Here is a 25,153-nt window from a genome sequence, read left to right as displayed (position 1 = left end):
AAAAAGAAAATATATTCATGGTTACTTCGGTGGGTGGGAACTGACTACTAAAGCATATGGGGTTTTTTTATTACATTTTTTTTTTAACATTTATTTATTTTTAAGAGAGAGAGAGAGAGAGAGAGAGAGAGACAAAGCACGAGTGGGCGAGGGTCAGAAAGAGGGAGACACAGAATCCGAAGCAGGCTCCGTCCGGGCTCTGAGCTGTCAGCACAGGGCCAATGCAGGGCTCGAACCCATGAACCATGAGATCATGACCTGAGCTGGAGTCGGACACTTAACTGACTGAGCCACCCAGGTGCCCCTATGAGGGTTTTTTGGTTGTTGTCTGGCAGGGGACAAAAATGTTCTAGAACTAGACAGTGATGCTGGTTGCACAACCCTGTGAATATGCTAAAAACCACTGTGTAGTATATGAATTATATCTCAATATGTCTATTTTAAAAAGAAACCCAGCAGCTATGGCATTTGACTGAGGACAGTAGGGCCCAAAACCTCCCTTGTAATGAAAAAACATATAAAACAGTGAAAAAGGAAACTGATGTCTTAAAAAGTAAAATATTACAAAAATGGATTCCTTTGGAGTCTTATTACAGGAGGACATTAACTTTTCTCTTTTGGTTCACTTGTTTTTTGTTTGTTCTTCCTGCTAATGTAAATAACCTATAAGAAATCAAAAGATTCAAATTCCTTCCCAGCATTGATAATTCTTACATTTCTTTATGGAAAACAAAAGTCAACGTCTCCAAGTGTTCCCATCTGTAAAAACAAAGTATTAATTGATACCTTCTCTAGAGCTCTCACCGAACTGCTGGAAACAGCACAGTAGAAAATGGACAGAACTCGGTAGAGGAAAGGGCGTTCAGACCCTCCCTGTCTGGGTTTCTGGCCTGAGCAACTCTGAAGATGACGCTTACCTTTCCTGAGAGTGAGAGATGATTCAAGCGAAGGCAGAAATTTGGAAGGAGAGATGGTGGGTTTAGATCTGGTTCAGTCTAAGGTGTTATGTATTTAAGCACTTGGATATGCAAGTCTGGAGCTCAGGGGAGAGAATGACATTGGAAATTTTTAAAATGATAAACATTTGAGAGGATGAGATCACTCGGGGATAATATGCAAAGTAAGTAAGGCAGGCGAGGTCCACAGCCAACACTTCCCAAAATAGCAGCATTGAAAAGATGGTGAGGAAGGAGCTAGGGAGGAAGAACGAAGCCAGGAGAGAAAACTGTAGAAGACAAAGGAGAAGAGAAGCAGCCAAGCTACACGGAGGTCAGAGAAGGTAAGGACGGAGAACTGTACGACTCACAGGTCCCAGCGACCTTGGCAAGAAGGATTCCTGAACTCAGCAGTGGGATGAGGAGTGAATGGCTAATAAGGAAAAAGTAACCAAAGTTAAAACGCACGCTTCGCGAAAGGCGCACCATTCGTCACCAACATATGCACTCCCTAAAAAAGAAAGACCACTCCCTCCCGATGCGCTGAAGAACAAGAGAGATTGGGAATCACTCACATAAATAGGACATAAATCCACACTGATCTGGCTCAATTTAAAGCCGGCAGGAATCAACTGAAACAAGTTAATATTCACAGACACTCTCCAACTGCCCACACAACACGAGATGGAGAAAACACGTCTTTTGCCTTCCGCTGCAGATATACTCAGGGTCACCCAAACACACAGAGCCCCGCTGAAATCATTCCCTACTCCCACCACAAAATTTAAATAAATAAGAGAAATAAGACATTACACTGCAGATAGTTCAGCTGCTTAAATCGTATCAGGCTCAAGGCTTCACCACTGATCTAAAAGACAACAGACAGAATCAATAAGCTACTAGAGACTCCTTACACCGAACTCAACGAGAAAAGGTCTCTTATACGAAGACGCCCAAGAATGTCGGAGATTAAAATTTCAATTAATTGCAATTTCTACCCTTCAGAAGAAAAGAACACACATTCTCTCTCACACACACACCACAGAGGTTACGTCTGGAGCCACAGAATAGGATGCTGTAACGGCAACACGACATCACAGCGGGTGAAGAAAAATGTTAATCCCGGGACGGCAAGACAGTATAAATGCCACTGAGAACTGTGGACTTGAAGCCTGCTCTCCGCTGCACGTCCGTGGGACCTTCAACACGTCATGCAGGCCTTCCCAATCGCAGGCTCCTCAAACACAAACTTCTTCGATTACAATTTCCTAATCACAGATGGTGAGAATTACATGCAAAAACTATGTAAAAAGTATACTCAAAAAGCAACCCCGGAGGCTCCTGGGTGGCTCAGTCAGTTAAGTGTCCAGCTCTCGGTTGCGGCTCAGGTCATGATCTCACAGTTTGTGTGACTGAGCCTTGCATCAGGCTCTGCGCTGACACAGCGGAGTCTGCTTGGGATTCTCTCTACCTCTCTCTCTGTCTCTGCCCCTCCCCTGTCTCTCTCTCCATCTCTCTCTATCCCTCCCCTGCTCATTCTGTCTCTCACTGCCCCTCCCCTGCACTCACTCTCTCTCTCAAAATAAATAAACTTAAAAAGAAAAACAAACCTAAAACAACATAAACTATTTTCTGTACCTTTAACAGTCACCATCTGGAGGGGGTGGGACGTGCAGAAGACACAAGAGACGCTCCAGATGTTTCCATGGCCCAGCTGCGTCTCTGTCCCTCCCACAGCTCAGTTAGTAAAACCTGGCTTGTATTCCGTGACATGTTCCAGCATGATCCCAATAAAACTCCCTCTTTAATTTAGTTGGAGTTGGGGTCTGTCACTGGTAACTAATGGAGGCCTAACTCACAGAATAAGAGCCAATTCCTTCATTCCTCTGGGATTCTATAATCCCTCCACAAAGAGATGCTCCCAATGGACGGAGAGAAGTGACAAAATAGTGACATGCATGGCCTCCCGGACTAGAAAGTAAGGACAGAGTCCTTGGTTAATGCTTCCTTATAACCACCCGCCTCCCCCAACACATGGCCCAATGCCCAGAATGGAAACAGTCGAATGTCGTGGGTGCCCCGGCTCAGGGGTAAAGGAATGAGCAGTAGAAGGTGGCAATATTAGGAGAAGTCTAGGATCAGAGACACTGGCCAGGGGTCCTCTTCATGGGGCTGGTGGCTAAAGGTGTCACAATGGAAGCGAGCTCTGAAACAGCAGGGCTGGAGTAGGAGGGGAAAGAGAATGATGACCACAGGGGACGAGGGCCATGACAAAGACCACTACGCCCACCACAGACAGACACACTGATCCCATGCTGGGCACTGTGCCAAGTGCTGTGCTTGGATTAGCTCATTTAAACCTCTGGATGACCCCGTGAGGAAGGTGCCGCTTTTATCCGCATATTAAGGACCAGGAGACTACAACACAGATAAGGTGCAAGCAAAGCCCTCGGTTGTAGAGGATGTTCCTTTTCAGGGGTATTAGAAAAAAAAAAAAAGGAAGTCATTTTTCAAAAGAGGCCAAAGAGGTATCAGTACTGTACAAGGCCAAGGAAACCGGGCTGGAAAGAGTGTCAGTAGAACAGTCTATACCTGCCTCTGCCTTCTCACTGCAAACTGGTTTCTGTCCCCGGCACGCTACTAAAACAACTCTTGCAGAAGTCTCCCACATTCATTTTGCTCCATCTCATAGACACCCTTTCTTTAAATAAGTACAGCACTGGTTTCTACGGACTACTCTCAATCCTCCTGGAAACACTGCCTCCCACTGGCCCACAACTCGATACTCCTCGGCTCTCCTCCTCCCTCTGGTTGCTCCTCCTCGGAAACCTCTTCCTCCTCTCCTGAATGGCTGTGCACTCCTCTCAATCCTCACACTCTCTCTGGGTGAGCTCGCTCAGCACGGCCTTCAATTTCCCACCTACTAACGATGCCTAAACCCATCTTCTGGCTAGTTCACTCTCCTGAGCTCTGGACCTCAAACCTCACAGGTCTCAAACAGAACTCATCCTATCGCTCCCCAAACCTACTCCTCCGCGGCCCCTACACCAGTGAATGGTACCACTTGCCCCAGCAAATCACCCTCACCTCCTTTCTTCCCCCAGATCCAATCAGTGACCACGTTCCTCTACTTCTACTCCTGTGCTATCTCTCAGATGGACCACGGTGCTCCAATGCCACTGCTACCCTGCTAATGCAGGCCATACCATCCACAAAAACAGCCTTCAAACTGGTCTGCTTTCCTCCGGTCCTTCCCTCTCCCTCTCTAGACTGTATACTAAGAGAGGGTAAGAACTGTGTCCAATTTATCACTGTATTCCAACATTTGCCATAATGTTCAGCATATGATAGGCAGTATGTATTTGTTGAAGGAATGAAACAAATGAGCTCCAGCAGGTCGGGGAGAGAGGGAGAGAGGCCTGGTTATAGATAACAAGGTGAGGAAATACATTTACGAATTATAATCTCCTGGTTTTATTTTTTATGTTTTATAGCCTCCTAGTTTTAGAAGACCACAATAAAAAAAAAATATTCCACATGTAACTATCCTCTCAAAAAGATAACCTTACCAACCTTAACATGAGAATCAAAAGAAGTATAGTTCAAGCTGAAAGATACACGCACTCAGAGCTAACATTAATAATACTGTAATAAAATCCATTTTGTGTTAAAAAAGAAAAAAGAAACATACGTGTCAAGTTGAAGAAAGCGCTTGTTCTTTAAACATACATGCGATGTACCTGGCAGGTTTTTAAAACAGCCCTCTTGTAAGTAACATGTTACTTACTTCCCGATCTTGCACTAACCTCCCACCTGCAGCCACCCCAATCTGTGTCATTGCCAAGAAACAGAAGGAGAAAATGTGGAGGAACAGGTACAGTTGCAAGGGGCAAGAAGTGTCTATGGTCTAGAGCTGGATCATCAAGCTGTGAAAAATGCTCAACATTTAAGGTGAGATACGACTATCTGAATCTAAACTTAACATCCAGGGAACCTTGAATTAGTCATTTGGCTGGAAAACCCATGCCTGCAGCCAAGAAGCTGCCTTACTCGGTCACGAAGCAGACACACACACGAGGTAGAAAATCGGTTCCGTTCTACTACTTATCTGCAGAGACTTTAATATCAGGGTTCTGCATTTTCCCACTGACAGACCAAGGCAAACACCACAGAGTATTTATTTTCCTACCACTATGCTCTAAAAGATAAGAAGAGACTGAACTCGGAGCTTAGGTCTTACATGAAAAAGGAAAAGAAACTGATCATCAATTATTTCCTATCAAAACAGTCTCAGTTTTACATGTCTCTACCTCACATACACAGTTTCATAATAGGCTTGGCTGAACTAGCAGTTTTCTTTTCAAACAGGACAGAGACCCCCATTTAATCTTCAGGGTTATCTAATGCCTACTTTTAAAGGCAGAGTAAGTTTTGCCACTTATTAATAACAATCTTCATGTAAAAAGAAGTTACTATTTGAGGAGTGCTGACTAATTCTCCATCTGTGCAATGAAAAGAACGGGAAAAACCATTAGCAACATAGACACGGAGCAAAAGTAAGAACACTGAGCTGGGCCCGGCTCTGGCGACTCTCCTCCTGTGTCACTTCCCTGTCAAGTTGGCCTCTTGTGCTCAGTTTCTGAATTCTCAGTACACAAGCGCAAATGAATTTTTAATTCTAACAGAGGGCAAACTAGTGACTAAAATTAGAAAAGAGACCCAGGCCTTCTTCCTTTTAATTAAAGTATCGGAGTCATTTTTTCCACAGCCTTTCCCAGGATAACCTCCTCGGCTGCAGGTGCTGGGAATGCTGGAAGCCACTTGCACAAGAGTGAAACTGGATCACGATCTCACACCGTACGCAAACATCAACTCTAAATGGGTTGAAGACCTGAACGTAGACCTGAAACCATAAAACTCTTAGGAAAAAACAGAGGTAAGCGCTTTGACATCAATCAGCCTTGGCAACGATTTTTTGGATCTGACACCACAAGCAAAGGCAGCAAAAGTGAAAACATACAAGTGGGACTACATCAAATTAAAAAGTTTCAGCACGGCAAAGGAAACCCCCAGCAAAATGAGAAGCTGCCTACAGGATGGAAGAAAATACGTGTAAATGACACATCTGATAAAGAGTTAATATCTAAGATTTTGGGGCGCCTGGGTGGCTTAGTCAGTTGAGCATTTGACCCTTGATATCAGCTCAGGTTGTGATCTCGCCTCGCGGTCATGAGATCAAGCCCTATGTTGGGCTCTGCAGTCAGGCTTCCTGGGATTCTCTCTCCCTCTCTCTCTCTGCCCTTCCCCCACTCATTCTCTCTCTCTCTCCCTCCCTCCCTCCGCTTCTGCCTCCTCTCCCCTGCTTACTCTCCCTCTGTAAGATAAAAAAATTCAAATAAGGGGCACCGGGGTGGCTCAGTCGGTTGAGCGTCCGACTTCAGCTCAGGTCACGATCTCGCGGTCCGTGGGTTCGAGCCCCGCGTCGGGCTCTGGGCTGATGGCTCAGAGCCTGGAGCCTGCTTCCGATTCTGTGTCTCCCTCTCTTTCTGCCCCTCCCCCGTTCATGCTCTGTCTCTCTCTGTCTCAAAAATAAAAACGTTAAAAAGAATTTTTTTAATAAAAAATAAAAAATAAAATTCAAATAAATAAATAAAAATAAGCAGAGAGCTAAATATTAAGACATTTTTCCAAAGAAGACATATAAATGACCAAAAGGTACATAAAATGGTGCTCAACATTACTCATCACCAGGGAAACGCAAATCAAAACCACAATGAGATACCACACCTCACACCTGTCAGAATGGCCTTTAACAAATGACAACAAGAAAACAAACAAAAAAAAAAAAATGAAAAATAGTATGAGAAATAGTATGAGGGCTTCTCAACAATTTAAAAATACAACTACCACGTGATCGAGCAATTCCACATCCGAGTATCTATCCCAAAGGAAATGAAAACAGGATCTCAAAAAGATGTCTGAGCTCTCATCCTCACTGCAGTGCTGCTCACAACAGCTAAGACAGGACAACAACTTCAGTGTCCATCAATGGATGAACGGATAAAGAAGATGCGGTGTGTGTGTGTGTGTGTGTGTGTGTGTGTACACGTTCAACAGAATATGTTCTTGTGATGAGAAAGAGGGACATCCTGTCATTTGTGACAACCCTCATAATACTTGAGGGTACTATGATAAGTGAAATAAGTCCAACAAAGACAAATACTGTACATTCTCACATACGTGGAATCTAAAAAAGCCAAACTCAAAGAAACAGACTGGAATGGTATCTGCCAGGGGCTAGGGGTAGAGAAAATGGGGTGACGGTCAAATAGTATAAACTTCCAGCTCCAAGATGAGTTAAGTTCTGGGTAGCTAATGTATAGGAGGTGACTGTAGTTAATGCCATATTATACACATGAAAATCGCCAAGGGTGGATCTTAAGCTCTGACCACAAAAAGGAAAATGGTATTTAATTGATGTGATACAGCTGTTAGCTAATGCTACAGTGGTAGTCATTTTGCAACATATGAGGGTGTCCTTATATATTGTTCTACATCTTAAATTTATGCCATGTTGTAGGTCAACTACACCTCACTAAAGCTAGGGGGGAAAACACCTCTCCCCCATTCCGAAATAATATTCATCAGAGTGGAACAATAGAAAAATTATCCATAAATCCACTTCTCAGCGATACCTGAAGATGTTAGGTGTGTATTTTTAGTACGAGAATGTGCAAGGTCTCTAGGGGAGTTACTCAGGTATCTAAGTCATCTGTTTAATTCTCACGCGAGCTAATTAAGACCCATTTACTCTGTGGCTGCTGATCATACTTCCTAACATGTCCAGCTATCTCTGAGAGGCCTGTCATTGATCACCACGGGGGGTCGGGGGGGGGTGGGGGGGAGAATGGATACGTCAGTGCAAATACCGCCTTTCTCCGGTGGAAAAACAAAATCGGCCCAGGAAGGGGTCAGGAGCATCATCTTTATGTAAGACAGAAGGCAAACTTGCACGATGAAAAGACAGTGCTTCCACTCCTCTTTCTACCACCACCAACTGCTGAGTTATTTGAGCGTTCCCATTTCCTTGGGCAAATCTGGGATTAATAATAATGTCCCTACCTGTGATGACGCCAAAAGTGAGGCTCACTCAGGTGAGATACTGGATGACAAACTGCTTTGCAAAGCATAAATGCCACCAAACTACCAACCGGTGTGATTATCTGTAATGTTATAAAGAGTGTTCTCAAACTTCGGCATGCCTGAGAATTACCTAAGGCAAGACTCCTGTGGGGCCCTGCACCCAGAGATTCCAATTTAATCACCCCGCCCTTTCTAACTTTCAAATGGCATTGGTGACGCTGATCTTTCGGTATGCAGTGTGGGGATTTTTTTTTAAAAATTCACAGCCTCTTATTTATAAATCACCTTTCTGGCAACTTTTTCTTATTCATTCATTAAACTTCTTGGGCATTTAATATGTGCTCAGCCCTATATCAGGCTGCAAACACAAAGTTAAGCCCCCTTTTACAAAAATCACAATCCGATGTGATTAAGAGACCATGATAATGGAATGGGCCAGGAGTTAGAAGAGCCCATAAAGTGTGACATCCCAAGGGATACCACCGTCAACATCAACGAGGAAAGACTGTCATTTGACACAAGTTTTTTGTCCGTGTGTTTCTTCAACGAAAGACCTCATGTCAGTTTGAATGTGGAGTACCTTCTATCGAACACCAAGTGCACAGAAAATAAGACCTAAGGCAGCTCCCACTATCTGCCACATAGAGGAGTGGTCCTGACGCAGCGTGATGGCTATCGCCTAAATGTTATCAGTATCCCACGAAACAGATTTTACCTGTCATCCCTACAACTGGCATGATCCCTAATTTGACCCTGCAAACCCTGCAAAAACAAGAGAGATCAAAAGCAGCGTTTGTTTTTATTACCCTGACAAATATAAAGATGTAAACGATGTGACATTAAGCCCTGTCCCGTTTAGCCAAACATGTTTACAAGAGAGTAATGAACATTACTAACTCACCTGATATGTTATGAAGCTATTACCAATTTATTTATTAAGTCTTACTAGGAACCTACAGAGGTTTGGAACCAGTACCATGTTCCGTGGTAATAAAGTTTATGTTTTAGTTAACAATTGGTATATTAAGTCCCACATGTAAAGAATTAACTCCTTTCATCTGTTCTAAAAATATTGCAATAAAGCTGCAGGGGATATATTCTAGTCGAAGAATAGTGGAATTTCTTCTGTATGTCGCTAGTTCATCCTATCTATCCATCCTTCAGTGTTTAACAGTTGAGTATATTTAAAGCATGTTCTCACTGATATGTGTAATCAAAAGGAGAGATTTAATCAAATGATACCATAATCACTGAAGTTAAATTTACTTGCTTCCCGCTTGCTTTGATTCGAATTAACTACTCATCTAAATTACATCAAGGCCCTCCCTGATTCCAAGCATGTCCAGGTGCTACGTGTGGTGCCCGGGAATGGCCTCAAGCAGCCACAAGGACAAATGCCTGACCTTGCTGCAACGCTGCTCCAAATGACTTTTCGGTCGAATACAATGACCAATCCCACATAATCCTACATTTCAGATACTTAGGAGAAGAACTACTAATAGAGAAATAAAAAATGAAAGGCAATGCTACTTCTTTAAAAAAAGAAACATATGCCTGACTCTAGCCACAGATCTGAATGAACCATGAGAAGTGTTTCATTTGTCTTTTCATAAACACTGCATTTGAACGACAAAACTAATCTTGGGGACTGAGCCTTCAGACTTCCTTATAGACAGAATTACTGTGTAAGGATGCCCTATTGTATCAGTATGCCCTCATTCCAAGTTCTGACCTCTGAGTTTTAAAAATATTCTTAAAGCTTATTTTTTTTTAGCTTTTAGAGCAGTAATTCAATGATTTATGCAAACCTCCCAGGCTTCACTGACTGACAAACCAGGGGGGAAAAAAATAGTTTTAGGAAATGAGGCAAATACCAACCTTGAAAAAAAAACATAACTATAAAGTAAATGATTCAGTTTTAGAATTATTCTGCAAGCATTCAGCTAACACTCACAATCAATTACATGGCAGATACATAGAAGACACAAATGAAAGGGGGCATACAGCCCATTATAATACAGTTCATTAGTGTTATATCCGCTTAAAAGTGGTGTGGCCACTCCTTCAGATTCCAGATGTATCAAAGACATAAATATTAAAAATGAGACTACATAAATACCAGAAAAAAGTTGAGAAATTTTACTTATACTCTAAGAGTGGGAATATCTAAGTTTAACACAAAACTCAGAAGGTTTGAAAGAAAACACTGATAAATACAGCCTCATTGAAACAAAAACTGTAATATATAATGCCTACATGGCCAGATATCATAAACAAAGTCAAAGGAGAAAAAGTGAGGGGAAATTACAAAATAAATCTCAAGGAACTAGTTTTCTTAATAAATAAAGAGTTCCCACAAGTCAGTAATAATAATAATAATAAATACCAGAAAAGTAGATAGTTCGCTGAAAAGGAATAAACATTATTTGAACTCTGTATTATTGGAAATTACAAATTTTAAAAAGGAAAAGAACAGGAAAATAAACCACCCTGTATCTAGAACACTACTTCAGGAAATATCATTTACAGCTAATAATATATTATCTGTATCTCCACCCACTCTCAATTCAGATTATTTTGAAGTAATATATTCAGATACAACCCAGGTATCATAACAAAAAAATTTTTTACACAAATGTCAAGTTCAACCTCACTCATATTAACAACAACAACAAAAAAAATGCAAATCAAAACCACCTTGGAAATACCATTTCACCTATCAGCTTGGCAAAGATAAAAAAAAATGTTTGATAATACAATCTGTTGGCAAGGGACTATAGAAACTCTCAAACATTGCACGACATGAAAACTTGGTATTAAGAAAAGCACACTGGCAATAATTATCAAAACCGTATCAACCACAGAGGTCAGCACAAACTTTGAAAATGCTCTATTGAGAATCTAGCTGCTTTCCTTCTCCCATCTTCTATATGGATGCCAAGCTAACTGCTCCACTGGAAGCACAACTGATAGGTGCTATCAGTGAAAAGAGCTTGAAAACAACTATTATAAAACACAGGAGCTGCCTCACTTTATCTAAAAACACACAAGAAACGCCTCAGTGCCCACCTACCCGGACCAGGTCAGGTGTCCGTGGTTATACGCTCTCACGGCACACTCTGTTCTTCCTCTACAGCACTTCAGTCACACAGTTTGTAACAATATACTTACTGAACAGTTCTTTGATTAATGCCTTTACTTCCCTCTAGACTTTAAACACTATGTCTTATTTGTTTGGCATTTTATCCCAGTGTCTGGTCCATGGTACATATTCAGTACACGTGGAATTCACTCTTTCGTTCAACAAATATTCACTATGGGTCAAGTGGGTACTGTGATACCTTCTGGAAATAAAGTGATAGGGCTCTGAGCAAGGCAAATCCGTTCTCCCTCAAGGCTTCCATTCTAGAAGCAGTCAGAAAATAACCAAACACACACAGCCACACACATACATCATAAAAGGTAATCTAACGGTCACGATCCAGTAGGTCTGCCGACAGGTATTACATTTTTCCATAATGATACCCCCCAGTAGGCATTTTCATTTTTAATGATTTTTTTTCTGATGAAAATAACTTTAGTACTTTAATTCTTAAATAATGAATTTATTTCTCACTAGACTTCCTAACAGTTACAAAATAGAGGGGGGCAGATCTACAGCCTTATTATCCAAACACAACTACTTTTAGCGTTAAAGCAGATTTCTTTCCCGTGTCTTCCACAAACCTTTCTTTCCTATCACAGTGAGCACAGAATATGCAATGTTCTCTTTAGCTCTCTTTAGATCAGACACTGAAGCTCCCTTCATTCGTAACCAAGGTGGAGGAACACGGCAAAAGGACCTTCCAAAAGGAAAAAAGGTCTCCATAACCCGCCATGGCTTCCACGGACTCAATCCCTCCTGCCCTCTCCAAGACCAGCAGGTTTACCAAAGTGGAGCAGCCCTGCACCGCCTCTTGCACGATCGGCTGCCTCCACATTGAAAAAGGACCATTTCCAAACAGATGGAAGAGCTGCCTCACGCACGCCAATCACTGTCTTTTCCCACATCTTTCTTTCCTCCGTCATCTTTATTTTTTTTTTTAATTTTTTAACGCTTATTTATTTTTGAGAGACAGAGCATGAGCGGGGGAGGGGCAGAGAGAGAGAAGGAGACACAGAATCTGAAGCAGGCTGCAGGCTCTGAGCAAGCTGTCAGCACAGAGCCCGATGGCGGGGCTCGAACCCACAAACTGTGAGCTCATGACCTGAGCCGAAGTCAAATGCTCAAGCGACTGAGCCACCCAGGCGCCCCTCTTTCCTCCATCGTCTTAACATTGCACCTCTGAGGGGATTTTATTTCTTTTAGCTCTTCCTCATGCTTTTCCTATTTGTTAATTATTAAAGAACTTCTTCCAGCTTCTTAGGCTCAAAAATGGTATGAAATGCTCATGAGCTAGATTTGAGGAAAGAATCAACAATTAGGCAGCAGGAGATGGAGGAAATCGGTAAGGTGCTGTGCAGACTGGAGACCACATTCAGCATCTGAAACTGAAGACCCCGGCTGCCTTTCTGAGGAAATTATGGGTAGCGAGAGCTTCCGGGAGATTAGCAAAAAGCACATGTTGCCCTAATGTGTATATCGAGTTGGCAACAAGACCATCTGAATATTTTTCTTCAAAAGTAAGTAGAGGTTTATGGACACCACCCAGATTACGAATGAATGAAAGGAGTATCTCTCCTACACACAGAGCACAGATCGTCGGGAGCGGGGGGCGGGGGGTCGGGAAACAAGTGGGTCACCGAAGTGATTTTTACAAACTGGCTGAGGAAGTATCCTGGCTCTCTCTGCAGGAAGTGAAACATGACCATTCAGTAGCCTGGTTCCTTCTCCTTTTCTAGAAGAATAGCACACCATAGAAATTCTCTTTCCATAAAGACAAATGACAACAGGCCTGCAATGCATCACAACCAGAATATATTTAGTAAGATGATGCTGAACAATGGGACTTTTAAGAAAAGTTACAGTAATGGTGTCTTGCCTCACTGCAGTATTTATATGCTTATGATCTGAAAGAGGTTATTTCACTACGGGGGGGTGAGGGAAAGAACGTGCATAGTGGGGAAAAAGGATCTGTGGCTCTTTTTGCCTACACCCCAACTTTAAGAAAAACAGATTCTGGTAATTTAGCGTAAGATGCCCTGGATGGTAAATAATATGAAGCTTTGCGACTTGACTTCTTTCTAAGGTAAATGCCACTAACACATCCCAGTACAGTTTAACGAACACAAAGTACCATGCAGGCTGCAAGGGATAATCTGACAACATCCCTTCTAAAATTTTCAGCCTCTGGAAGTAACAGTGCCAATCACTTTTGAATGACGTTCCCAAGGTCACTAATTGTTGAGTTTTAAAGCATTTGAAAGCACAGAGCCCTCACAGACTAGCATGAAACTGTAAGCCGTTTGGAATCCCAGCCCAAGACTTTCATCTTTGATCTCCAAGAGGAGTGCTTCACCCCAAATGTTTGCTTTCTCTGTATTATTCTATCTCACCATAGTTTCGGCCCAGTTTTTCAGATCCGGTCATTTATAAAATGAGATCATGTGATACACCAGAAACCAGGGCAAGCAGCTGGTTTACTTTCCAGTGTCGAATATACCCTACCCACAACAGCCTCTAAATACGGACGACGACAAAACTTAAAGAGGGTGGCGGGGGGAGACCCTGCTGCTGACTCATTCCTCACAGGGAAACAGTTATTATTTCCTGGGGCAGTATGCTGAATTTCCACTTCCATAGCTGTAATTTCTACTTGTGAATTCTGGAACGGGCTTAGGAATGGAAGAGGAAGAGGTCAAAATCCTATGAAAGACACATTGCTTTTAAGGGTACTGTAATGAGATTTGCAGAAAAGTTATTGATCCGTGCCCTTTCGTTTCATTTTCAATATACCCGATAGTCATGTTATTTCCCTATGAAAGTTCAGGGTATTCATCTAGGGACTTGCAGCAGCAGGGCAAATAGCAAGCCAGACCAGAATTCTGGAGTGTTCATTAGTGAGGAGGCAAAAGGTCTTCACGGAAATCCAGGCACAGGGCAAAGAAAGAAGAAAAGCAAAGTTCAGTTGAGAACCATTGCCCAGCCTCTCTGGATCACAGGGTGAAGCAAAGAACATGGAAGTCGAGGAAGGAGGCAAGAATAAACAAACGCGTGCATCCACATATATGAATGCATGTGACAGCTCTGGCTGGCGCTACTCGACTAAACTCTGATCCTAAGATCTCACCTAGACCAAGCAACCCTCTAAGACAGGGAGTCTTTTCTTCAGATTACAGAGCTGGCATTCAAAGTCGGGTCCGCCTGACTCCAAAGCGCATGCTCATCAAAACAGGTGCTGGGAAAGGGTCTGCGGCAGGAGATGGGTTAAGGATGGTTTCTTCACCAATTGCACTTCCAAATGAAGTTTAAAAGGCCATTAATTTTTGAAGACATTTAAGGCATAATCAAAATCAATGTGGTTTAGGTATAAAAGAATATAGAAAATGTAAATAGGTAACATTCATTTTTCCCCAAAATTTAAAGTCTGGAGAATTCCATACTAAGTAAGCTATTATTTCTCCTTACATTTGTTATCTGCTTTTTAAAAAAAATATATTAAAGCCCTAAGTACACACAGTAGAATTTCCTTAACAACAGGTCCACGATATTATGAGCCCTTCTGCACACGGTCTGGCACCTCCCAGGGACTTACGTTATTGGAGAAACTGAGAAGACACGCTTCACTCTGCCCTCTGCTCTCACCGGAAATCGTAGTTTCTATTTTTTGAAACTGATGTGCCTATTGGCAAATAGCACCACACATTAAAGAAGAAAGCATAGGACAGAGGAAAGACCATAGACCTGCCTTCAATCCCAAAGCCAGCCACTTGTTCTGTGACCTTGAGCTAATAACTAGTTTCTGAGCCCCAGTTTCCCTGGCTGTACGAAGTTGTCGTGAGAATTCAATGAGATAATATAAATTGGCTTGAATATTGCTTAGTACTTAATATTCAATAATTGGTACTTTTTTTTCATTTGAGTATTAACAATATGCTTTTTTTTAATGTTTATTTCTGAGAGAGAGAGAGAAGGGGAGGAGCAGAGAGAGAAGGAGACACAGATTTCGAAGCAGGCTCCAGGATCCGAGCTGTCAGCACACAGTCAGACGCGGGGCTTGAACTCACAAACAAGATCATGACCTGAGCTGAATTCAGATGCTTAACTGACTGAGCCACTCAGGCACCCCACTATACGTTTTTTTAAGCTTATTTATTTAAGCAGGGGAGGGGCAGAGAGAGAGACAGACAGAGAGACTCCCAAGCTGGCCCCAAGATGTCAGCGTGGAGTCCGACGTGGGGCTCAAACTCACGAACCGTGAGATCATGACCTGAGACAAAACCAAGAGTCGGCTCTTGGTACCCCTGTAGTTAAGAAGTTTTAAAGCATATTGTTCAGGAGCACCTAGGTGGTAGTCGGGTAAGCATCCAACTCTTGCTTTCAGCTCAAGTCACGATCTCATGGTTGTGAGATCAAGCCCCGTGTCAGGCTCCAAGCTGGGTGTGGAACCTGCTTAAGATTCTCTCTCTGTCTCTCTCTCTGTCTCTCTCTCTCCCTCTCTGTCCCTCCCCAGCTGCCACGTATGCATTCTTGCTCTTAAAAACTAGACCAAAAAACCCTTCTTAATTACATCAAAACTAGCTGAATCATGCCTACTCAAGATCTCTCACCAATCTGAGTTTGCATGGGCTCTAGCAGCCCAAGTGCAGGAAATAACGCTAACAGGAGTTAGTCACCAATCCCCCATCCTAGTAAACGTACAATACCCAGAGTTCTCAAAACCACTATTTACCTTGGCTGGTTCTCCACGGTGAGGTTCTCTCCTCTCTGATAGCTACTGTCTGCGACCTGGGTCGTAGACCGCTTCACAATTTGCTGAAGCTCCTGCTCCAAGCGTTCTTTGATTGCCTTAACGGTCTCTGGGACCTTCTTCAGTTTGGCCAGCCCCTTGATGAGGATGCCCATAAAAAGGGTGCTGTTCTCCTCTGGATCCAACTCCAAATCCTCCTTGATGTCCTGCAGGTTTACCTCCTTGACTGTAAAAAAAAAAAAAAAAAAAAAAAAAAAAAAAAAAAAAAAAATCCATTACAAGATTCAAAAACAGAATAGGCTGACTAAATGGGATCACTGCTTTGATTACTCCCGTAATGGAGTCAGAGAAGATTTCTTCAACTAAATTAATAATTAAATCATTTTTACACATTAACTAAGAATCACAATCACAAAATAACAGTTATATTCCTCAAATCATACCCATCCGTTAAAATAAGAGGTGGAAACCATTAAAAACAAGCAAATCTCCACAGAAAGTTTTCCACAGACTGCCCCATCCACAGTCGGTCAGTCCATGACACTGATGAAGCATTCACTGTTTATAAAATGCCATACTGTGGGGCGCATGGGTGGCTCAGTTGGTTAAGCATCCGACTTCGACTCAGGTCACGATCTTGCACTTTGTGAGTTCGAGCCCCGCACAGGGCTCGGTGCTGACAGCTCAGAACCTGGAGCCTGTTTCGAATTCTGTGTCTCCCTCTCTCTGCTCCTCCCCTGATCACGCTCCCTCCCTCCCTCCCTCTCTCTCTCAAAAATAAATAAATGTTAAAAAAAAAGAAAAATTTAATAAATTAATTAAATAAAAAACCATGCTCGGTGCTGCAGGAGAATTCTAAAGAAGCAGACCATAGTCTCAAAGCTCTTACTTAATAGTTAGAAAAGATAAGTAACTTGATAAGAAGAGATTACAAGTTAATGTAGAAAGGTAAAGAAGTCAAATAAGATGAAGAAAAATAAAGGAAGAACAACAGACTCTGAGGAAAAGAGTACTAAGTAAGGAGTTTTCATAAATACAAAAGAACCACCTTCTATTTTTCTTTAAACATGGGTCCACCATAACACTCTCTGCTGTAAACAGTTCTTGCTAATCCGTGCTAGTTCTCAGAAGTAATTTTCTACATCCAAAGTCTCTGTAGATCGGCAGAGGACAGCTTTCATGGAAACCACGTGGTTTGGGATTGGAAGAGGACAGCCCAGCGCAGTGCTTCTTACCGCCAGGGGGGAGCTGGCAGGAACAAGGGATGAGGCTCTGAGACCTCTGTTAGCCACTGATAACCACAGGCCTTCCCTTCAAACTAACACAGATACACACGAAACTTCTCACGGGATGCCAGGGGGTTCACAACTACCAAAGAACCGCAGGTTAAAAAAACCTCTCGCCCAAAAATCATTCTCTCCTATTAAAAATGGTTGGGTTAAGGGAGAATAAAGCAAAAGTGAGTGCAAGCCTGAAGCTGGACCCCAATAGTGAAAGTTTTCCCCATCCTTCCTTCTCCTTTATTCTTCAAAACGAGTGGCAGGTTTTTAAAACATGGGATATCCTGAAAGAACGCGTGCATTCTTCTCCAGTAGATTCAAGCTCAACTACACTATGGGCCCCACTCCAAGTTGTTCAGCACCGCTGGAATATACTGGAATCTATTTATTGGGGAAGAATAAAAATATCCCAGCCTATGGAGTAAATCCTTGTACCCGCTGCCCAAAGTCCCCAAAAATCCCTGCTTCAGATGAATGCAGTCTCTTCTCCTCAATCCTTTTTCTTTTTGTTCCCAACTCATAAAATGCACTTAAACATGAACCAGAAGCATTTAATGATGTGCATGATACAATTACTTGAACAAGCTTGCTCTTCACTGAAGACATCCTCTCAATATTTATCCATGATGCTGAAACCATGTGGAGAAAGAGAACCACATAAGGAAAGACCAAATTCCTATGATTTTCTCTGCAACATAGAGGACATCTGATGATATGGTATTTAATTTAAATAATTTTAACACTAGTTAAAGCAGGAGTAGAACCAAAGTGGCTTAAACCTCTGAAGATGACAATTCTAATGGCAAATCAAAAACAACAACAACAACAACAACAACAACAAAGGGGGGGGCATTGATATTTCCAAATGTGACATCCCAAGAATAGACATTTTAGTTACTGGTTTTGCTTTATACATTAAGAACTAGACACCTCAGGCCACAGAATCACTGCATCCTGCAAAACCAATCCCAGCAGCAAGAAGAGAGAAATACTTAGCAGCCAAGGAGCCATCTAAATTCAGCATGTTAGAGAGGGAAAATGAAACACAACTATAAGCGGGGCTTCAGGCGAGGGGACAAAAGTAATAGAAATTTAGCTGGGAGAAAATGATCTTCACAAAAGGGCACCTATGAGTCACAAAAGACACAAGCAAAGGGCCATCTGAATGTGGCAACCACCTGCAGCAAAAGCGATTGGCAAGGAGATAAATGTAGTTTAAATCAATAAGTCGCTAGATTATGTGGCAGATAGCTACTTATATGTGTGCTAATATGATAGATGGCCTATTAAAAAATAACAAATAAGCAAGGACTAAATAATAAAATGCCACAGCCCCAAATGACACATTTCTGTAGAAGCTTACCTTTCTGTTTGTCTCCTAAAATCTCCTAGAGCATAAACACTGAATGGATCCAATATTAATTAATTTATATGATCTATTTCACTTACATCAGCTGAAAATTAAAAGGCAATTTAAAAGGATAATATAATCAACCGTGAAGACTAGTCCAATAATCACAAAAGCCCTGTGAGGTCATAGAGAATTATTGGTGCTTTGTGGAAAAAGGCTTGTACAAAAATAAAGTAGCTGAAATTCAGCAAGGGCCTCACACCACAATTAGAACAAAATGTACATATTTCTAAACTACCAAACGCTACCAAACCATTCCCTTGTATCTACAGTGATAGAATATGTACTCACCATGTAGGTTTGAGAACACTTTATAATTAGAAACACTTGACTCTCTTACCTAGTTCTGTTTGATTTTTTGCTCTGAGGATACTTACCAAGTGAGGATTTCTTGAACCCGGTTTTAAAGACCCTTACTGGCAGGACAGAGTTAAATATTAAGACCTTCACATCTTTAACCCATTATTTCTACGAAAATCCTACTGGTCCCAATTGGTCTCTATTACACGCATAGATGGGGAAGGAAGGAAAGAGATACGGATGTGTAGATATACATGCCTAAGTGCATAGAAACCGTGTCTGTGGTTTGAGGCTAAGCAGGGATTCATGGAAGGTTTAAGTAAGACACGCTGGGACTCATGGAACAATTAACTAAATGATATCTCAAGTCCTTTCAAGCTCCACAATTCCATGATTCTATCAACTTAGTCTAAATCTCTACATCTCCAGTTACATGGCCCATAGCTAATTATGTGCACCTAGATTATAGATAGCCCATTTAAAAAAATAACAGATAAAGTGAATAATCCATTTAAGCCCATAAGTGTTCTATAAAAGAAAATCACCTTTTGTTTCCCAGTGAGTACAGGAAGCAATGTAGACCAGTATATAACTGCTTTCTTTTCTCAGTATGTTTGGTAGGAAAATATCAGTAACACATGCCACGGCTATATACAAATGTTATCAAATTTGCACAAGAAACCTGGTAATACACTTTAACTTCATATTGAATAAGCTTTATTATTTGACTTAACATTTATACATGTTGATTGAGTTGTAAAATAGTGGTAGTGTTTACCACAGAAACTCCTGGTAGATGTCCTTCCTCATACTATGCACAGTACCTAAAGTATGTAAATTTGATATATATGATTTTGGCCTACATACATAACTTCATTTACCTGTTGCATATAAGAACATTATATAACAGGAGAACTGTGTCACTGTTGAACGGAATTCAATATAAAAAGGGGACTTCAAAAAAATTACCAAGCCTAATTTGACCAATAAAGTATCAAGAGAATTACACATCCAACATGCTGCCCCCAGAGATGGGAATCTGGCCTCAGAAGAGTAACAATACTCTCAGGTAGAAAATAAGAAAGTTACCACCTAAAAATAATTCTGTGCTTCTGGTCAAAATGGCACTGTAAAGTCGTACTTGAGATATCCAATCTCAAAACACAAGTATACATAAAGTATACATTAAGAAATTAAAAAAATAGTCTGGTTCAAAATTGAGAGTAACACCTCTGTGGACAAGAAATGGAAACGAGGAGTGGAGCCAAAGGATGTATCCAGTGACCTGTGTGTGGACAAGCAGGCAGAGGCAGGCAGGTTTTAACCCAGGGGTGTTACAGAGACTTAACACGCACCACTGGCCATATGAGCTGACAAAATCCTCCATTAAGACTGCAGGAACAGGACCAAATCCAGCTCTAGACCTGGGTACGCTTTTGGCCTCTTCAAATCCTTATCTTCCATTCATGTCCCAGTGGAGATGCTTGGTCAACCCTATACCTTAAATACCATTTGTTTCACCAATAAAAAATTACTTTTAACATCTTTTATTTAACGCACCCACTGGTACAGATCGAGAGCGCAGTATAGGAGGCACTGGTCGCCTCTGGAGTATAGAATCTTGATTAGGGTCTTTCAAATGTTAACTAACTATCTCTGAAGTGTGGATTCCTGATTAAGGTACTTCAAAAATGTTAACTAAGCACCCCTAAGGTGCAGATTAAATTATTCCGAAGGAAACTACAGACAGCGTAACACTCCACTCCAGAAAGGAGACTGACAAAAAATATTGCCAACTGCTACTTGGGCTGTCACTGACATGGAGCTAGGGGTTTTTACGGCCGCAGTGTGGGAATAGTTTCAATTCAGAGGTGGAGATGAACCCCACACTGCAGTGAGGTTGGAAAGCACAATGAATGAACATTGGTCCCTCCACAACTGAAAGTGGGCTAAGGGGGAAATGATGGTATGTTTGAAGGGGAGGGTAGAGTGGAGGGAGGATTATTAGGATAAAAACCAACAAAACCAACACCTGTTCAGTTTCCCTTGGGACAGCACTGAATGTACATTATCTCTTTTTAGAGCAAGGAGGATGCATCTTTGAAAGTCAAGGAGTAGCCACCAATGGAAGAGTGGCTACTAAAAATATAACAGGGATACAGGAGAAGAGAAGAGACAAGGAGGAGATGAACAAATTCATACTTTATATTAATATTCAATAATATCTAAGGCTTTATAAGTTCAATTGCCCAAAAAGATAGCATGATGTAGTACAAAGAGCAAGAGCTGGGCATCATAGAATTTTAGATTTGATTATCAACTTTACCATGTTCTAACTGTGTAAATCTCTCTCAAGTCATTAAATCTTGTGGGACCCCAATTTTTCCATCTGTAAAATGGAGATAACATCGACACCACTGTGTCTATCAAATGAGATAATGGGATATCAAAACACAAAAACAATCCCCTAAGGAAGTAAAAAAAAAAAAAAAATGTACTTTTAAAATTTCCAGCTTTAGCAACTCCTGGATTGCTGGAGACAATGGTAGTTGCTTAGGTCTCCATTTCTCCATATTCCCTCCAAAACAACATAGAACAACTAGAAGAACAAATAAAATGTGTGCAAATAATACCCTCAGGATAACCTGGAAGATAGAAATTGCCCAAAATTCACAACTGTAATAACAAACACCTAATCCCAGCAAGCAATCTCTCAAACTTTTGCCCCACCCCTGCTCTGCCACAAGGCTTTGTCGCAAGCAAGCAAAAGCAGGCAGGTGAAGAACCATGATGAAGAGACAAGGGACTTACTGATGATCCTAAGATTGATCTAAAACTATCACTAAAAGAGACAATGTCCACCCTAAGTTTGAAAATACCCAAAAAGTATCCAAGTAGATGAGAACATGGACTACAGGAGAGAGAGAGTTTAAAAACAGACAATTTGCAAGAGTATTTGAGACCTATAGCTTCTATGGGAGAAATAAGACAAAAGGAAGAGAGAAATGCCCTGTGACTACTGGATAGTGAAGGGAGAAAGAAGCATAAAGAGAACATTCAGGACCCCACAAGAGACTCGAAATTCTGAGAACAATCTTCTCCTACCATCAAAACAAATAATACACTCAAGTATTTGGATTTTGCTATGCTGACAGAAGAGGGAGCCAATGAGCTAGGAATTCTATAAAACACCCCATACCCATTTAAAAAAAAAAAAAACATAAAAAAATGAACAGATTCATATAAAGGTATATGGGGGGAGGGCGATCAGAAAATCCAACACACATTAACAGGAAAATTCAATAAATTTTCCTACAATAAAACTATCATGAAGCACAAGAAAACTAGATGACAACACTCCAGATGGAAGTAATATACTGAAACAAGAATCTGGGGATAAGAAAAGTCACTTTGAGTCAAAAACTCCAAAACTAGGAACAGACATGGACAAATAAAAGAAAGGTATGAGAAGAAAACAGACTAAACTCAGAAGAAATACAGAAGAAAAAGACAATTATTTCAAATAGGAAGAATAAATTATAAAATACCCAAGGGGAAACAGACTCAAATGAATATTTTATAAAGGGCATTGTGGAAATTCAGGGAACCAAAATAGGGAATAAAAGGGATATAAAGACAGCAATAAAGAGACCAAAGAGAAAGCAGTAGAAATGGAAGACAGGCAAAGAAAAAAGTACACATTCGAAAAAAACAAACAATAGAATACTTGAAATTATAAAGCAAAAAAAAAAAAAAAAAAAAAAAAAATCTTGAATCTGCAAAATAAAAGAGCCTACTGGGTATCTGGAAAAATTAACCACCCCACCCCCCAAAAAAAGAAAAAAAAAAAAAAAAAAAAAACCTCCAGGGCATATCCTACTAAAACTATTAAGTTCCTAAGTTAAAAATCCTCAAGGTCTACAGGATCACAGCTTACAAGAGCAAAAAATCAGTAAGTAAAATTGTAAACTAAGGCATTTATGCCCATCTAAGCTGTCCTTTAAGTACCAATGAAAAGAAAACAAAAAAGGGGGAAAAAGCAGTTAGCCTTAAGGAATCTTTTGATAAGCTTTATGCAACCAAGAGATAAGTGGGAAAACTTCAGCAAAAAAGATTGATGGTAAGTATTTAAAATATTTAAGTACAGATTTATGACAAAAGCAAAACGGGCCGGTGTGGATGGAAGACAACTAAGACGGGTATGTTGTGAAAAAGTAAAAATAACACAACTAACAATTGGCAGAAAAGAAAGGAAAATAAAGTCATGTTGCTACTTAAACAAAAGATGGGGATTAAAGGATACCAACAAAAACAGAAATGAGAGAGAAAGATTAAAGCATTAAAAAGGGACTAAGAGCATTTTATCCAAGTTTTTAAATACATTAAATAGACCATCACTGGGGGGAAAAAAATCACCTCCTAAGCCAAAAAAAAAAATTTGTTTAAAGAGCAAAGAATTAATATCCCAGAGATAAAGAAATACAGCAAATATACGTATTTATAAAATACTATGATAGAGTTGAGACAAAACATATTAGTCTTATCAACATATATTAATAGATTCAGCTCCCCTATGATAAGAAAGGGGTTTTTCAATCTGAATCAGAAAGAAAAGCTCAACAATATTGTTGATCCCAAAACTAGAAATTTGGAACAGCTAGAAATATAAAATGAACAAAGGTATGCCAGTCAAAAGGCATTAACCATAATGACAAAAGGCACATGCCCTCTAATACCACATGCCACAATTCACAATAAGGCTATAACATTTATGAATATTTATATACCAAATTAAACAGCAGCCACCATTTTAAAACAAAAGCTTCAAGTGATGCTGAGACAGAGGAAAAATCCAAGAGAAATCTTGAATACATCACAAAAAAAAAAAATGAGATAGAAGACCTAAACAACATAATTAAATAAGGTGGATCCTATGGATATATATCAAACCATCCACCTGGTAATAAAGAATGCATCTTTTACTCAAGTATCCATGGGACACTCATAAACACTGATCATATAATAAGCCACAAAGAAAATGTAAGTTCCCTGAAGTAAAAATATTACCAACAATACTCTCTGAATTCAATGCAATAAAGGTAGAAAGTATTACTAGAAACAAAACACACACAAAAGACCCTTTTCTTTATGAATGTAAAATCCTTCTACTAAAAACATTATGTTTCCAGCCAAATAGAAATTGAAATGAGATCATTTTTTTTAAATATATGAAATTTATTGTCAAATTGGTTTCCATACAACAGCCAGTGCTCATCCCAAAAGATGCCCTCTTCAATGCCCATGATAATGGAAACATTAAATATCAATGTCTATGGGACAAATTTAAAGTGTTGAGAAAAATTCCTGTCATTGAACACATTTATCAGTAAAAATTAAAATACATGATCTCAATGTCTAGATCAGAAGAAAATATAAGCCAAAAGAAAGCACAAAAAAGGAAATAAAGATAAAAGCAGAAAATAATGAGGTAGAGAAAAGAAAAATAGACCTACCCAATAATCAAAACACTGATTTCTTGAAAATTAAAAAAAAAAAAAAACCACCCTAACACAATACACAAACCACCAGCTACTTTGATCAAGAAAAGGGGGCTAGTGCAAATAAAATAAACAAAAGGAAAAAAGAAAATTTCAAAACCATAAGAAAATACTTTAGAGACCTCTGCATAAATAAATTTGAAAAACTAAATGAAATCAATAATTTCCTAGAAAAATACAGATTAAAATTGATCCCAATAGAGACAGAGTACTTAAGGAGAGCAATTTACACAGGAAAAAACGGAGAAAATAAAAAGCACAAACATGAAAAATGTATCAGATCCAAATGTTTTCACAGGAAAATTCCCTAAACCTTCAAACACCAGAGAACTCCAATGCTCCAGAAATTGTTCTAGAGCATGGAGAATAAAGAAAAGCTTCCTAACTCCTTCTAGGAAGCAAATTATTCCACTGAAACCAAACTCCAATATGGTGGTGGTATCATTTATAAACATTGATGCAAAAATTCTAACTAACGTATTCACAAATAGAATTCACCAGCACATTGAGAAAATAACACACCATGATCAAGAGGCATTTTTTTCTAGGTAATGAAAAACTGGTTCAATAATAGGAAGTCTTGCACAGTAAGAGATTTAAAGATAAAATAGAACAAAGTGAATAAAAGACATAATAA

General features: G+C 40.3%; 1 protein-coding gene across 5 annotated transcripts in view; it reads right to left on the bottom strand.

Annotated features, from left to right (window-relative positions):
- Positions 1–25,153, bottom strand: part of EXOC4 (exocyst complex component 4) — a 745,858-nt gene that overhangs the window by 649,493 nt on the left and 71,212 nt on the right. For all 5 annotated transcript variants that reach the window (XR_006212814.1, XM_007076278.3, XM_042972750.1 and 2 more), the window contains exon 6: positions 15,950–16,193. Coding sequence is in view for 4 of the 5 variants with exons in the window: in XM_007076278.3 (XP_007076340.1) it covers positions 15,950–16,193 (244 nt within the window). In the remaining variant the exon portion in view is untranslated. The remainder of the gene's footprint in view (positions 1–15,949; positions 16,194–25,153) is intronic.

Source organism: Panthera tigris, chromosome A2, assembly GCF_018350195.1.
Source record: "Panthera tigris isolate Pti1 chromosome A2, P.tigris_Pti1_mat1.1, whole genome shotgun sequence".
NCBI classification, from domain to species: domain Eukaryota; kingdom Metazoa; phylum Chordata; class Mammalia; order Carnivora; family Felidae; genus Panthera; species Panthera tigris.
The sequence above is the reverse complement of the archived record's forward strand: the minus strand, read 5'-3'. Positions and strand labels throughout refer to the sequence as shown.